The sequence below is a fragment of the Coregonus lavaretus genome, assembly GCF_964263955.1.
Source record: "Coregonus lavaretus genome assembly, chromosome: 19".
Classification (NCBI taxonomy): domain Eukaryota; kingdom Metazoa; phylum Chordata; class Actinopteri; order Salmoniformes; family Salmonidae; genus Coregonus; species Coregonus lavaretus.
In genome coordinates, this window is record NC_140006.1 from 35,225,584 (window position 1) to 35,240,391 (window position 14,808).

General features: G+C 42.0%; 2 protein-coding genes across 2 annotated transcripts; one reads left to right on the forward strand and one right to left on the reverse strand.

The window, feature by feature from the left end:
• The first annotated feature begins 8,748 nt into the window (after positions 1-8,748).
• Positions 8,749-11,560, forward strand: LOC311146818 (actin-related protein 2/3 complex subunit 5-like). The gene is made up of 4 exons (XM_084183417.1): positions 8,749-8,992; positions 9,725-9,797; positions 9,965-10,141; positions 10,426-11,560. Exons 1-4 carry the CDS (start codon positions 8,853-8,855, stop codon positions 10,486-10,488), a joined length of 453 nt encoding a protein of 150 aa, XP_084039543.1. The 5' UTR covers positions 8,749-8,852; the 3' UTR covers positions 10,489-11,560.
• A 287-nt stretch (positions 11,561-11,847) lies between these two features.
• Positions 11,848-14,531, reverse strand: LOC311146280 (serine/threonine-protein kinase pim-3-like; the record flags this gene model as incomplete). Its single annotated transcript, XM_084182774.1, has 6 exons — positions 11,848-11,966; positions 12,202-12,411; positions 12,665-12,821; positions 13,205-13,420; positions 13,821-13,919; positions 14,352-14,531. The coding sequence occupies 6 exons, from the start codon at positions 14,529-14,531 to the stop codon at positions 11,848-11,850; spliced, it is 981 nt and encodes a 326-aa protein (XP_084038900.1).
• Positions 14,532-14,808: the final 277 nt, after the last annotated feature.

The window sequence follows — 14,808 nt, forward strand, 5'->3', positions numbered from 1 at the left end:
TCCAACCTGAGCTTGAGAGGATCTGCTGAGAAGAATGGGAGAAACACCCCAAATACAGGTGTGCCAAGCTTGTAGCGTCATACCCAAGAAGACTCGAGGCTGTAATCGCTGACAAAGGTGCTTCAACAAAGTACTGAGTAAAGGGTCTGAATACTTATGTAAATGTGATATTTCAGTTTTATATTTTTAATACATTTGCAAAAATTTCTACATCTGTGTTTGCTCTGCCATTATGTGGTATTGTGTGTAGATTTGATGAGGGAAAAAAACTATTTAATTAATTTTAGAATAAGGCTGTAACGTAACAAAATGTGGAAGAAGTCAAGGGATCTGAATATTGTATATATGAGACTCAATTTGCTATGAGACTCAATTTCGAGTCTCATAGCAAACGGTCTGAATACTTATGTAAATAAGGTATTTTATTTTATTTATTTTTTATACATTTGCAAACATTTATAAAAACCTGTTTTCGCTTTGTCATTATGGGGTATTTTGTGTAGATTGAGGGAAAACATTTATTTAATCAATTTTAGAATAAGGCTGTAACGTAACAAAATGTGGAAAAAGGGAAGGGGTCTGAATACTTTCTGAATACACTGTATAATAGATAGTTTACTGGCATGCTGAGACGTATTCAAGAAGTGGGCCAGGAGTTACAATGATTCATGAACAGTTTGAATGTGTTTGAAATCTCTCTTTGTAAACCTGTAGTGTATAGATAGATAATGGTTGATATAAATTAAAGTAATGGGCTCCTGTTGTGCAGGTAGACTAACCAGGTTGTTTGCAAGTATCAATTACTGATAAAGAAATGGTCATCACAAGGACTGGACAATATGTTTGTGAATTTATGTGTTTAGAAAATGGGCTAATTTTTTTAAACATAAAAATGTAACTGCTATTTGCTTTTTAAAATTAGTGTTGTTTATGTGTTTTAACTAATTTCATTGGCAATAAACTCAAAGAATAAGTCCACGTAAATTGAATTGTCATTCTTGATGCACTAATATTGTTAAGAAATATAGATTATTATGTCAGAATGCTTCTTTGAGTATGCATTTGAACATTGAGATTATGTATTTGTGTGATTGTATACAGTACATGCGATGTATGGAAGTGGAAGGAATCCACACATACAGCTCTTGGTAAAATAGATTACAAAAACAATGACTCAGCTCTATATCACTTTTCTTCTCTTCTGTAGTGAACCAGCTGTCTAGACATTGAATTATTACTTACAGTATTCTCCTTTTGCTTCCACTAGCAAAGACGTCAAAGACACTCATCATTTAGATTTTTTCCACTTATTTTCCTGTTTTGAGTGGTATATTTAAGCAATAAGGCACCTCAGGGTATATCAGACCATATACCACATGTATGACAAAAAAAACAAAACTTTTTACGTTCTAATTACATTGGTAACCAGTTTATAATAGCAATAAGGCACCTCAGGTTTGTGGTATATGGCCAGTATACCACGGTATATGGCCAATATAAAAAGTTTCTTTTTTTTGTCATACATGTGGTATATGGTCTGATATACCATGGCTTTCGGCCAATCAGTATTCAGGGCTCGAATGACCCAGTTTATAATTAGTAACACATAAGCCCTATTTGCACAGGACTAGTATTACTAGAGAACGTTTGTTATGTATTTATTACTCCAGAATGTCCATTATTCCAGAGGACGATTCAGACAGGATTTTTTCCAAACTGCCCCCTGTAATTCCAACTTTTTTTTCAATAAATTCACAGTTATTACAGAAGCCTGAATGTTTTTATTATAGGCGTGAAGATATTTCAACATGTCCAGGGGATAGAGCCACACTGATAACTCAAGCTTGGTTCCCAGGTTTCTAAACCATACCAAATCATTTTTGGTATAGTGTGATCATAATCATTAGAATATTTTAGCGATCCGCAGTACATCCTAAATGCCCCCCAGCCGTCAGATGTGAGCTAAACAGTGCACTTGCACCTGAGATGCGTTTTAAGGCTATGGATGAGAACGTTAACTTATCATTTCCAAACGTTTAGGTCAGTTGTATGCAGTGGCGACCCGTCATTCAAGGCAGGTGGGCAGAGCCCCACTTGTTTTGAGCCCCACATTTTTAGCAAAAAATAATAATATATATATACAGTGGGGAGAACAAGTATTTGATACACTGCCGATTTTGCAGGTTTTCCTACTTACAAAGCATGTAGAGGTCTGTCATTTTTATCATAGGTACACTTCAACTGTGAGAGACGGAATCTAAAACAAAAATCCAGAAAATCACATTGTATGATTTTTAAGTAATTAATTTGCATTTTATTGCATGACATAATATTTGATCACCTACCAACCAGTAAGAATTCCGGCTCTCACATACCTGTTAGTTGTTCTTTAAGAAGCCCTCCTGTTCTCCACTCATTACCTGTATTAACTGCACCTGTTTGAACTCGTTACCTGTATAAAAGACACCTGTCCACACACTCAATCAAACAGACTCCAACCTCTCCACAATGGCCAAGACCAGAGAGCTGTGTAAGGACATCAGGGATGGGCTACAGGACAATAGGCAAGCAGCTTGGTGAGAAGGCAACAACTGTTGGCGCAATTATTAGAAAATGGAAGAAGTTCAAGATGACGGTCAATCACCCTCAGTCTGGGGCTCCATGCAAGATCTCACCTCATGGGGCATCAATGATCATGAGAAAGGTGAGGGATCAACCCAGAACTACACGGCAGGACCTGGTCAATGACCTGAAGAGAGCTGGGACCACAGTCTCAAAGAAAACCATTAGTAACGCACTACACCGTCATGGATTAAAATCCTGCAGCGCACGCAAGGTCCCCCTGCTCAAGCCAGCGCATGTCCATGCTCGTCTGAAGTTTGCCAATGACCATCTGGATGATCCAAGGGAGGAATGGGAGAAGGTCATGTGGTCTGATGAGACAAAAATATAGCCTTTTGGTCTAAACTCCACTCGCCGTGTTTGGAGGAAGAAGAAAGATGAGTACAACCCCAAGAACACCATCCCAACCGTGAAGCATGGAGGTGGAAACATCATTCTTTGGGGATGCTTTTCTGCAAAGGGGACAGGACGACTGCACCGTATTGAGGGGAGGATGGATGGGGCCATGTATCGCGAGATCTTGGCCAACAACCTCCTTCCCTCAGTGCCAAAATCCCTGCTGCAGTGTATGCAAACCTGGTCAAGACCTACAGGAAACGTATGATCTCTGTAATTGAAAACAAAGGTTTCTGTACCAAATATTAAGTTCTGCTTTTCTGATGTATCAAATACTTATGTCATGCAATAAAATGCAAATTAATTACTTACAAATCATACAATGTGATTTTCTGGATTTTTGTTTTAGATTTTGTCTCTCACAGTTGAAGTGTACCTATGATAAAAATTACAGACCTCTACATGCTTTGTAAGTAGGAAAACCTGCAAAATCGGCAGTGTATCAAATACTTGATCTTCCCACTGTATATATATATATATATATCTTTTTTTTTTTGGCTTGCCTGTTTTGCATGTTATTTTGGCATTAATACAGTGGGGGGAAAAGGTATTTAGTCAGCCACCAATTGTGCAAGTTCTCCCACTTAAAAAGATGAGAGAGGCCTGTAATTTTCATCATAGGTACACGCCAACTATGTGTCACGGGTGCTGAAGGTGGGTGTGGTGCAGGAATCAAGCGTAGGACGCAGAAACTAAGTCCAAAAGACTTTAGTGAAATATTCACGTAGTACACGAGCACAACAGGCCCGGAGGCGAAATAAAGGCGCACTAACATGTGCGAAAACCTCTCCAAAACAACGGAGAGAAACACGTAGCACAGAACACCAAACAGAAGCGTAATCACACACAACACCTGACACACACAACGAGAACTAAATAGGACACTAATGAGCACTAACTAGAAACAGGTGTACAACATCAAGACAAAACCAAACGAACATGAAACATACAACGGTGGCAGCTAGTACTCCGGGGACGACGACCGCCAAAACCTGCCCGAGCAAGGAGGAGGAGCAGCCTCGGCAGATTCCGTGACACTATGACAGACAAAATGAGAGAGAAAAAAATCCTGAAAATCACATTGTAGGATTTTTTATGAATTTATTTGCAAATTATGGTGGAAAATAAGTATTTGGTCAATAACAAAAGTTTCTCAATACTTTGTTATATACCCTTTGTTGGCAATGACACAGGTCAAACGTTTTCTGTAAGTCTTCACAAGGTTTTCACACACTGTTGCTGGTATTTTGGCCCATTCCTCCATGCAGATCTCCTCTAGAGCAGTGATGTTTTGGGGCTGTCGCTGGGCAACACAGACTTTCAACTCCCTCCAGATTTTCTATGGGGTTGAGATCTGGAGACTGGCTAGGCCACTCCAGGACCTTGAAATGCTTCTTACGAAGCCACTCCTTCGTTGCCCGGGCGGTGTGTTTGGGATCATTATCATGCTGAAAGACCCAGCCACGTTTCATCTTCAATGCCCTTGCTGATGGAAGTTTTCACTCAAAATCTCACGATACATGGCCCCATTCATTCTTTCCTTTACACGGATCAGTCGTCCTGGTCCCTTTGCAGAAAAACAGCCCCAAAGCATGATGTTTCCACCCCCATGCTTCACAGTAGGTATGGTGTTCTTTGGATGCAACTCAGCATTCTTTGTCCTCCAAACACGACGAGTTCAGTTTTTACCAAAAAGTTCTATTTTGGTTTCATCTGACCATATGACATTCTCCCAATCCTCTTCTGGATCATCCAAATGCACTCTAGCAAACTTCAGACGGGCCTGGACATGTACTGGCTTAAGCAGGGGGACACGTCTGGCACTGCAGGATTTGAGTCCCTGGCGGCGTAGTGTGTTACTGATGGTAGGCTTTGTTACTTTGGTCCCAGCTCTCTGCAGGTCATTCACTAGGTCCCCCGTGTGGTTCTGGGATTTTTGCTCACCGTTCTTGTGATCATTTTGACCCCACGGGGTGAGATCTTGCGTGGAGCCCCAGATCGAGGGAGATTATCAGGTGTCTTTTATACTGATAACAAGTTCAAACAGGTGCCATTAATACAGGTAACGAGTGGAGGACAGAGGAGCCTCTTAAAGAAGAAGTTACAGGTCTGTGAGAGCCAGAAATCTTGCTTGTTTGTAGGTGACCAAATACTTATTTTCCACCATAATTTGCAAATAAATTCATTAAAAATCCTACAATGTGATTTTCTGGATATTTTTTTCTCAATTTGTCTGTCATAGTTGATGTGTACCTATGATGAAAATTACAGGCCTCTCTCATCTTTTTAAGTCGGAAAACTTGCACAATTGGTGGCTGACTAAATACTTTTTTCCCCCACTGTATACTGTAGCTAAGAAAGTAATACTAAGTGTATGTTGTGTAGTAAGCTGTTAGTAGCCCATGTGCCTCACCCTAATAATTTGGCTTATTTTCCCCACTTAATTTTCCTACTGTTCTGACTTGGTGGTGCACGTGTAGCCTATAACCTGTTTTAGAGAAATGTAATCATTAAATATTGTAAGAGCTTTCATTGTCTGCATTTATACCCCCTTTATTTATCCTACGGTTCTGACTTGGTGTACAGGGACAACACTGAAGAACGGCCCATGTTCTGTGAATTCTGTCGCTGTACATTTCAAAAGTGCTAAAAAAAAATAGTTATATTGACTACGTCCGTCCTAGCTCGCTCATTAATGTCTTAATCGAAATTACGGATAGCCTTTTATCCGCTTATCATCCACTTATGCCATAGTTTATAAATCTCAATTGTCAGTAGAAACCACATTTGTTTAAGCAAGTCAGCCATATCAGCTGTTTTTTTTTAAAGGCAGTAAATGAGGCTGAATGAACTGTTTCGCTGCCAGACAAGGCTCCGCTGATAGCCAGGTGTAGCGGTGTTAAGATGTTGGGACTGCTGTTGGGACTCTGCTGTTGGGACAGCTTTATGTAGGCCCTAACAGTTTGTGGGAACCGTTTGTCACTGTTATAGTGCAATGAATGTATTGTTTAGTGCTGTGTTGTGTAGTGTAGTGGCTTTGCTGGCATGCATCCCACATGTTTTTTTTTTGTTGCCCAACAAAGATTTACATGCTAAAATCACTACTGGTTGAATGCTGCAAACTGCGAGCAACACCTGTCTAGGTGAATCACCAACTCCTGTATACCCTCAATATGTATTCCATTCATAAACTGGAATAAACTGGAGTGGGAGTGTGCAGTTGACTCATGTTACAGTTGAAGTCGGAAGTTTACATACACTTAGGTTGGAGTAATTAAAACTTGTTTTTCAACCACTCCACAAATTTCTTGCTAACAAATTATAGTTTTGGCAAGTCGGTTAGGACATCTACTTTGTAAGTAAGTAATTTTTCCAACAATTGTTTACAGACAGATTATTTCACTTATAATTCACTGCATCACAATTCCAGTGGGTCAGAAGTTTACATACACTAAGTTGACGGTGCCTTTAAACAGCTTGGGAAATTCCAGAAAATGATGTCATGGCTTTAGAAGCTTCTGATAGGCTTATTGACATATTTTGAGTCAATTGGCGGTGTACCTGTGGCTTTATTTCAAGGCCTACCTTCAAACTCAGTGCCTCTTTGCTTGACATCATGGGAAAATCAAAAGAAATCAGCCAAGACCTCAGAAAAAAAATAGTAGACCTCCACAAGTCTGGTTCATCCTTGGGAGCAATTTCCAAATGCCTGAAGGTACCATGTTAATCTGTACAAACAATAGTATGCAAGTATAAATACCATGGGACCACGCAGCCGTCGTACCGCTCAGGAAGGAGACGCGTTCTGTCTCCTAGAGATGAATGTACTTTGGTGCGAAAAGTGCAAATCAATCCCAGAACAACAGCAAAGGACCTTGTGAAGATGCTGGAGGAAACAGGTACAAAAGTATCTACAGTAAAACTAGTCCTATATCGACATAACCTGAAAGGCCACTCAGCAAGGAAGAAGCCACTGCTCCAAAACCACCATAAAAAAAGCCAGACTACTGTTTGCAACTGCACATGGGGACAAAGATTGTACTTTTTGGAGAAATGTCCTCTGGTCTGATTTAAAAAATATTTAACTGTTTGCCCATAATGACCATCGTTATGTTTGGAGGAAAAAGGGGGCCGCTTGCAAGCCCAAGAACACCATCCCAACCATGAGGAACGCGGGTGGCAGCATCATGCTGTGGGGGTGCTTTGCTGCAGGAGGGACTGGTGCACTTCACAAAATAGGAAGGAAAATTATGTGGATATATTGAAGCAACATCTCAAGACATCAGTCAGGAAGTTAAAGCTTGGTCTCAAATGGGTCTTCCAAATGGACAATGACCCCAAGCATACTTCGAAAGTTGTGGCAAAATGGCTTAAGGACAACAAAGTCAAGGTATTGGAGAGGCCATCACAAAGCCCTGACTTCAATCCTATAGAAAATGTGTGGGCAGAACTGAAAAAAGCGTGTGCGAGCAAGGAGGCCTACAAACCTGACTCAGTTACACCAGCTCTGTCAGGAGGAATGGGCCAAAATTCACCCAACTTATTGTGGGAAGCTTGTGGAAGGCTACCCGAGACGTTTGAGCCAAGTTAAACAATTTAAAGGCAATGCTACCAAATACTAATTGAGTGTATGTAAAATTCTGACCCACTGGGAATGTGATGAAAGAAATACAAGTTGAAATAAATAATTTTCTCTACTATTATTCTGACATTTCACATTCTTAAAATAAAGTGGGGATCCTAACTGACCTAAAACAGGGATTTTTTACTAGGATTAAATGTCAGGAATTGTGAAAAACTGAGTTTAAATGTATTTGGCTAAGGTGTATGTAAAAGACTTCAACTGTATGTGTTAACCTAGCTGACAGTAAGGAGAGAGGAAGACGCGAAGCGAGAGGATTTACTCCGCCCAAAATCTGTCCGCGCGAGATAAGCAGGCCTAGTGGGGATTTTTTTGTATGGAATTCGATGAGAGTGTCGAATTACGTCAAACTGATTTGATGGAATAGAAGTTTCGTATTGTTTAGGCTGTTACAAATGTACTGATATAAGTGGATGCACGTGGCATTCAGGCAGCTTAGAGAAAAACAATGTAGTTGTGCCTATTGTTCGCAAACGTGTCTGCCCTCTCATTGGCTACTCCTGCCACATGCCGTTCATCTTTGATGACATGTATTTCCACGCACACGTTTGTTTTATTATCCTTGTGGGGACCAAACAATTTATTCCCATTCTAAATCCTATTTTCCCTAAACCTAACATTAATTCTAACCCTAATTGTAAACCTAACACCTGAGCCTAAAATAACCTTTTCCTTGTGGGTACCAGCGAAATGTCCCCAAGTTTCCTTGTTTACTATCTTTGTGAGCACTTCTGGTCCCCTCAAGGATAGTAAAACCAAAACACACACACACACACAGAGAGAGAGAGTCTGTGAGTCTCATTGACAAGGGGAGAATGTAAATTACATTTCCTTGATTCCTCGCGTCCTCTCTCCTCGCCTCCTTCTCAAAACTCAATCAAGGAATTGCAATTGAGATTCTCCCAAAGCTTTGCCACAGTTTACCCTCTTTGGTTGTGCAGAGTCAGCTTTTTCTTGACCCATACCACCATCTACTGTTATTTATGAGTACTGCCCTATCTAGACATATCACCATAGAAGGTAAATGTATAGCACAGCACACGTCAACAACTAGAAAGCGCCCTCTATACGGAAGTAAAGCTGTCAGCGAGAGACAGGAAATGAAAGCAGGCATTTTTAAATTGTAAAGCAGCGCAGACAGCTTGCAGTAATCTTCCTAATTGTTCTTTAAACAAGAATATATCTCGTCAAAATGTCGAAGAATAATGATTCGAACCAATTCAGGAAGGTGGACGTTGACGAGTACGACGAGAACAAATTTGTGGACGATGAGGATAATGGAGAGAGCCAGGTCGGTCCAGATGAAGCAGAAGTGGATTCGCTGATCAGACAATATCCTTTTACACTGATTTGATTTTTAAAGTGCACTGTTACATTTAATGGAGTGACGTGAAGCCGACACAGTTTTGCTATAATGTTGCAATTCAGACAATCTGACAAATCGTGCTACTATGTTGCAGATCAAGTCGATGCTTGCGCGCCTGTCTCTCAAAGTCAGGGCGTGGTGCTCTCATGCCATTGATCCAACAATCTTCCTTTTTCATGTAACGAGAATACGTTCTGCAGTCAGATGTATTGTTCTATTCAGTAAAGATTTGGCGATGGTAGTAGTAGGCCTAATATTTTGTTTATGACCTGAAGACAGTCATTTGTTTCAAAGCCGGTTCAGACAAGTTGATGGAGGGTAGGAAGTGAATTCCACCAGTCAGTCATTGAGATTCTAAAACATAAAAGCAACATGATTTGAAGAGAGGTGAATCAAGCATTACCATGGTGCTCTCTCATCTCTCACCGTGGTCCTCTGTAGCTCAGCTGGTAGAGCACGGCGCTTGTAACGCCAAGGTAGTGGGTTCGAACCCCGGGACCACCCATACACAAAAAAATGTATGCACGCACGACTGTAAGTCGCTTTGGATAAAAGCGTCTGCTAAATGGCATATTATTATTATTATTAGTATAAAACCTTTGTATTCTCTCTCTCTCTCTCTCTCTCTCTCTCTCTCTCTCTCTCTCTCTCTCTCACACACACTGTCTGTCTCTATTTTCCTTAACACTGTGATGCACAGGGAACCTGATGGAAGCTCTGCAGGCTGTACTAAAGAATCCCCCCATCAACACCAAAAACCAAAATGTTAAGGTGAACCTTCATTACAACACAATAGATCCATGTCGAGCATTAACGGTCCCATGTGAAATAACTGGCTTGTTCCTCAAAATACACTTTGAGCTTGAGGCATGTAAAAGTGTGTACTTCCTTAGCAGAATATACTAAAATAACACTGTGTGTGTGTGTTTGTGTTATAGGATCGTGCTGAAGCCCTGATGCTTAAAGTACTGAGTGCCTTCAAGAGCAGTGACATTGAGAAGGCTGTTCAGTCTCTGGATAAGAATGGAGTTGATCTGCTGATGAAGTACATCTACAAGGGCTTTGAGAATCCCTCTGAAAACAGCAGTGCTACCCTGCTGCAGTGGCACGAAAAGGTAAGACTTATCCTTACTGGTGTATGGCTGGAAGCACTTACAAGGTGTGTGTGTGTGTGTGTGCGTGTGTGTGCCTGTGCCTGTGCATGCATGTGTGCGTGCTAAAGCCTGACTGGTGACTGATGAAGCACATGCATGGATTTTTATAATGAGGTGCACACTGTTAGATCGCTTTATTAACTGTTAATTCCATATATTCCTGTTATGTTGCTGTTATTTGTATCCACTGTATTCATACTGTGTGTGGGGGGGTTTCTGTGTGTGTGTGTGTGTGTGTGTTCTAGGCTCTCTCTGCTGGAGGAGTGGGCTCCATCGTGAGAGTGCTGACAGCCAGGAAAACTGTGTAGAGCTGCACTGGACCTGACTGACTGCCACTGAGACCACTCACTCAGGGGATGTGCTGGCACTAAAACCCCCAGGGCCTGTACTCATAAAGCATCTGAGTCGGAGTGCTGATCCAGGATCTGTTTTGCTTTTTATATAATAATGAATAAATTACATGGACAGGGTTGACCTGATCCTAGATCAGCACTCCTATACTGAGACGCTATATAAATACAGTCCCAGAACTGGTTTCCTCTCTACGCTTGAAGGAAGCTCGCAGACACCAGACGACCTGTCTCAAATGGCCGCTTCTCAGTCCTAAAATGCGTTATGATATTTGATCAGAATCCAACGTTTGTCAAACATTTTGTGCTCTTTTTGTCAAAGAAGATGAGAAATACTAATATCGTAAGTTTTACATCATCTTAATGTCGTAAGGACATGTAATAATAATATGCCATTTTCCGAGATAGATTTTGTGGTATCATCATGGTGGGTAGATGGAACCATACAGTAAGATTTTATTCCCTCTAATGCAGAGCAGTTTGTGTGTGATTATGCTTGAACTAGTTAACCTGGTCCCAGATCAGTGGAGGCTGCTCAGGGGTGGACGGCTCATAATAATGTCTGGAACGGATCAAATAGAATGGCATCATGTGTTTGATGTATTTGATACCATTCCACTGACTCCGCTCCAGCCATTACCACGAGCCCGTCCTCCCCAATTAAGGTGCCACCAACATCCTGTGTCCCAGATCTATTTGTCCTATATAGCCAACTCCCAATGGGCATTAATATACAGCACTAACAGATCTGGGACCAAGCTAGGAACAAGTCCTTTGGAATGTAGTGATGTCATCACATGTTCCTGGACATGTCTCAGAGGGCATCCTCTTTTTAATAACGTATTTACAACAAGTATAGAAAAATATAATGTCTTGACAAATCCATTTGTAGATGTATTGAGGAAATAATATGTGTTACTTTAGAAGAAGTGTAAGCATTCTGAATCAAATGACCAAATGCCTTATTGAGATATTATTTTTTATATACTGTATATGAATTTTCTGGAAATAATAAACAAACATCCTACTATTGTGAGTTTTTTTAATTTCCTGACATTTTACAATTTTGTACATTTCAAAGACAACTGCAAACTTCAAAAACTACATTCCACTCAGAGTATGTGTTTTGTATTCTTTCTTGGAATTCTTTATTTAGATGCTGGTAGTTTCGAAGGGTTATTTTTGCAATTCTTCCATGATCTTTGTTGTTATATTTGAATCTTGCGAGCGGCCACAGGTGACTCAGGTGGTAGGTCTCCCACTCTCCTAAAGCTTGTCATGGGTCACCCGTCCCCCTGGGTCACCCCTCCCCCTGGGTCAACCCTCCCCCTGGCTCACCTCTCCCTCAGCCATCCAGTCGTGGAGGAGGATCTGTTCCAGAACAGGCCTCTTAGTGGGATCCTGCTGCAGACACCAGCTGATCAACTCCTCACACTCTGTGTCATGATGAAACAAAGATAGGATTGGGAGTTTGACTTTGGGTCTCTATTCAATCTTTTTTTTGTATTTGAACACCTTCAATCTAGTCTGAGTACCAGTCTTTTTAGATAATATCATTTGCCCAAGCTCTTTGGAAAATGTCAGGAGTGGCTAGAAGTGGAATGTTAGCTAAAAAGACTGGTACTCACCTTTAACCCACTCATATATCCATAACCACATCCAATAACATACTGGTACATAGCAACAGCACGTCTCCCCCCACACCTTTAGTCAGGCCCTTTTTGAAGCGTAGGCGCCCAGCGCTGATATCAGCCTCCTTGTTGAAGGGCAGGCGCCCACACACCAGGCCGTAGAGCAGTACCCCCAGTGACCAGATGGTGGCGTGGCGGCCCTGGTTCACACCACTCAGCACCCACTCTGGAGGACAGTACTCTTCTGTACCTGAGGGGGAGGGAAGGAAGAAGGGAGGAAACATTACAGAGTGATTACTGTAAATTTATAATATCCACATTTCTGAAACATTTTCCAGATCTTTACAACTGGGTCATGTTCATTAGGGCACACTGTAACAAAAGCGCTTCTTATTGGACGAGTTCAGATAGTACCTACCCATTTCACTCAGTTTCAGAGCATTTTCTTGCATTTCGTGCCTACTGAACACACCCCGACCAGCCATTCCCCTGTTGTCTCCTACCTGAGTAGTCTCTATAGGACGATTCTCTCAGCAGGTCTCCACAGCCAAAGTCGATGAGCTTGACCCACAGGTTGTCTGGCTGCACCAGCAGGTTCTCAGCCTTGATGTCTCGGTGCAGGACCCCCCGGACGCAGCAGTGCCGAACAGCCAGCACCACCTGTAATAACATAATCAGAAAATAGAACAGCCAGCACCACCTGTAATAACACAATCCGAATATAGAACAGCCAGCATCACCTGTAATAACATAATCAGAATATAGAACAGCCAGAACCACCTGTAATAACATAATCAGAATATAGAACAGCCAGCACCACCTGTAATAACATAATCAGAATATATGCCATTTAACAAACACTCTTATCCAAAGCGACTTAGTTTGTGACTTAGTAGCAACAAGAGAGTAGAGTACAGTGCAGGAAATCCATACAATTGTAGTAGGTGAATGTGATCCCTGCATGAATTGAACCCACAACCTTGGCATTTCTTGTGCCACACTTTTACCTACTGAGCCACACAGGGCTTCACTAGAGCCCTCACCTGTATCATGATGGTCCTGGCCAGACACTTGTCCACCCGGCCACCCAGCTCCTCGATGAAGTTGAACAAGTCCATGCAGGGATACGGCCTCTCCAGCACCAAGATGAACTGCTCAGCCTCCTCAAACCATTCCAGCAGGCCCAGCACGTAGCAGCAGGACGGGGGCCACGAGATGATCTGCATCAGGGCCACCTCCAGGGACAAGGCACTCCCAGGCTGGAGGTGAGAGGGGAGGGAAAAGGAGATGGAGAGGACGTTGAATGGGGAGAAGTCACGGTAGGAGAGGAGGGTGGGGTGAGGGTTGAGAGGGGATTGCCATAAGAAGGTTAAAAAAGGGGACTTTCTGTATGCTTACCCTGAGAGTCCTTACAGTTGTGCAAACTAAAACAGGTTACTTACAAGCTTTATGTATGGCTCGGCCATTCCTCTCGTCACATACTTTATGGCCACCTGAGTGTAAAAGCAACATGATAAGAAATTAATATATTAGTTTGCTTTCACTTCTTGGGTTATGCAAATATAAATAGCAATACAACATTTGCATTCTTTGTCTCACACAGTTATCCAACTATATGACCAGAATTAGAATTCCATAACAAACTGTAATAAGCTTCACCTGTTGGCCGTCACTTTTGCGCATGGCGGCATAGACGGACCCACATCCTCCTTTACCCAGCATGCTCCCCATTGTGTAGAGAGACTCAAAGCTGCCTGCCTGTAACAAAGTTATGCATGAAATAAAGCACAAATCATCACAGATGAGAAATATAAAACTCAATAGATACTGTTAATGTAATATCAGAACTAGTTCTTTAGCCTGGTCCCCGATGTGTTTGTGCCATCTTGCCAACTCCTGTGGTCATTGTCAGGCTAATGACAAGACAGCACTAAAACATCTAGGACCAGGCTAATTCTTCTTCTTCCATTGCATTGATACTGAGTGTAGTCAGGACTTACTGGGGTTGGGTCCAAGATTAAACGTGCTGGAGTCTGAAGAGGCTGGTCCTCTAGAATTGGAGGGGGGGTTGTGTAGTGGGTTCCTCAACTGGGCTCTCCTTTGTCGGGTTAGATGGTGGACAACGATGGGTCTCTCTGGAATGGGGGTTCTATTGTTCTTACTCCTTCTCCCCTTCTCCCTGGGCCACACCCTCTCCTCAGACTCCTCACTGCTCTCCTCCTCTCTGGCCCTCTTTCTTCTCCTCTGTCTGGTGTTTATACCTTTAATGTTGTTCACCAACTCTCCTCTCCTCCCTCCCTTTAGTCCCGAGCCGGAGGGGACAGCACTCTCATTTTCATCCTCCTCGTCCTCCTCCTCCTCCTCCTCCATGTTTTTCTGTCCCATCCTCCCTTTCTCTCTAATGGCAGCAGCTTCTCTCTCAATCACAGCCTGCCTATGTGGAGCTGGTGCTCTGGCCCTTAGTCTATACAGTGTTGGAAAAAAATATTTAGTCAGCCACCAATTGTGCAAGTTCTCCCACTTAAAAAGATGAGAGAGGCCTGTAATTTTCATCATAGGTACACGTCAACTATGACAGACAAAATGAGAAAAAAAAATCCTGAAAATCACATTGTAGGATTTTTAATGAATTTATTTGCAAATTATG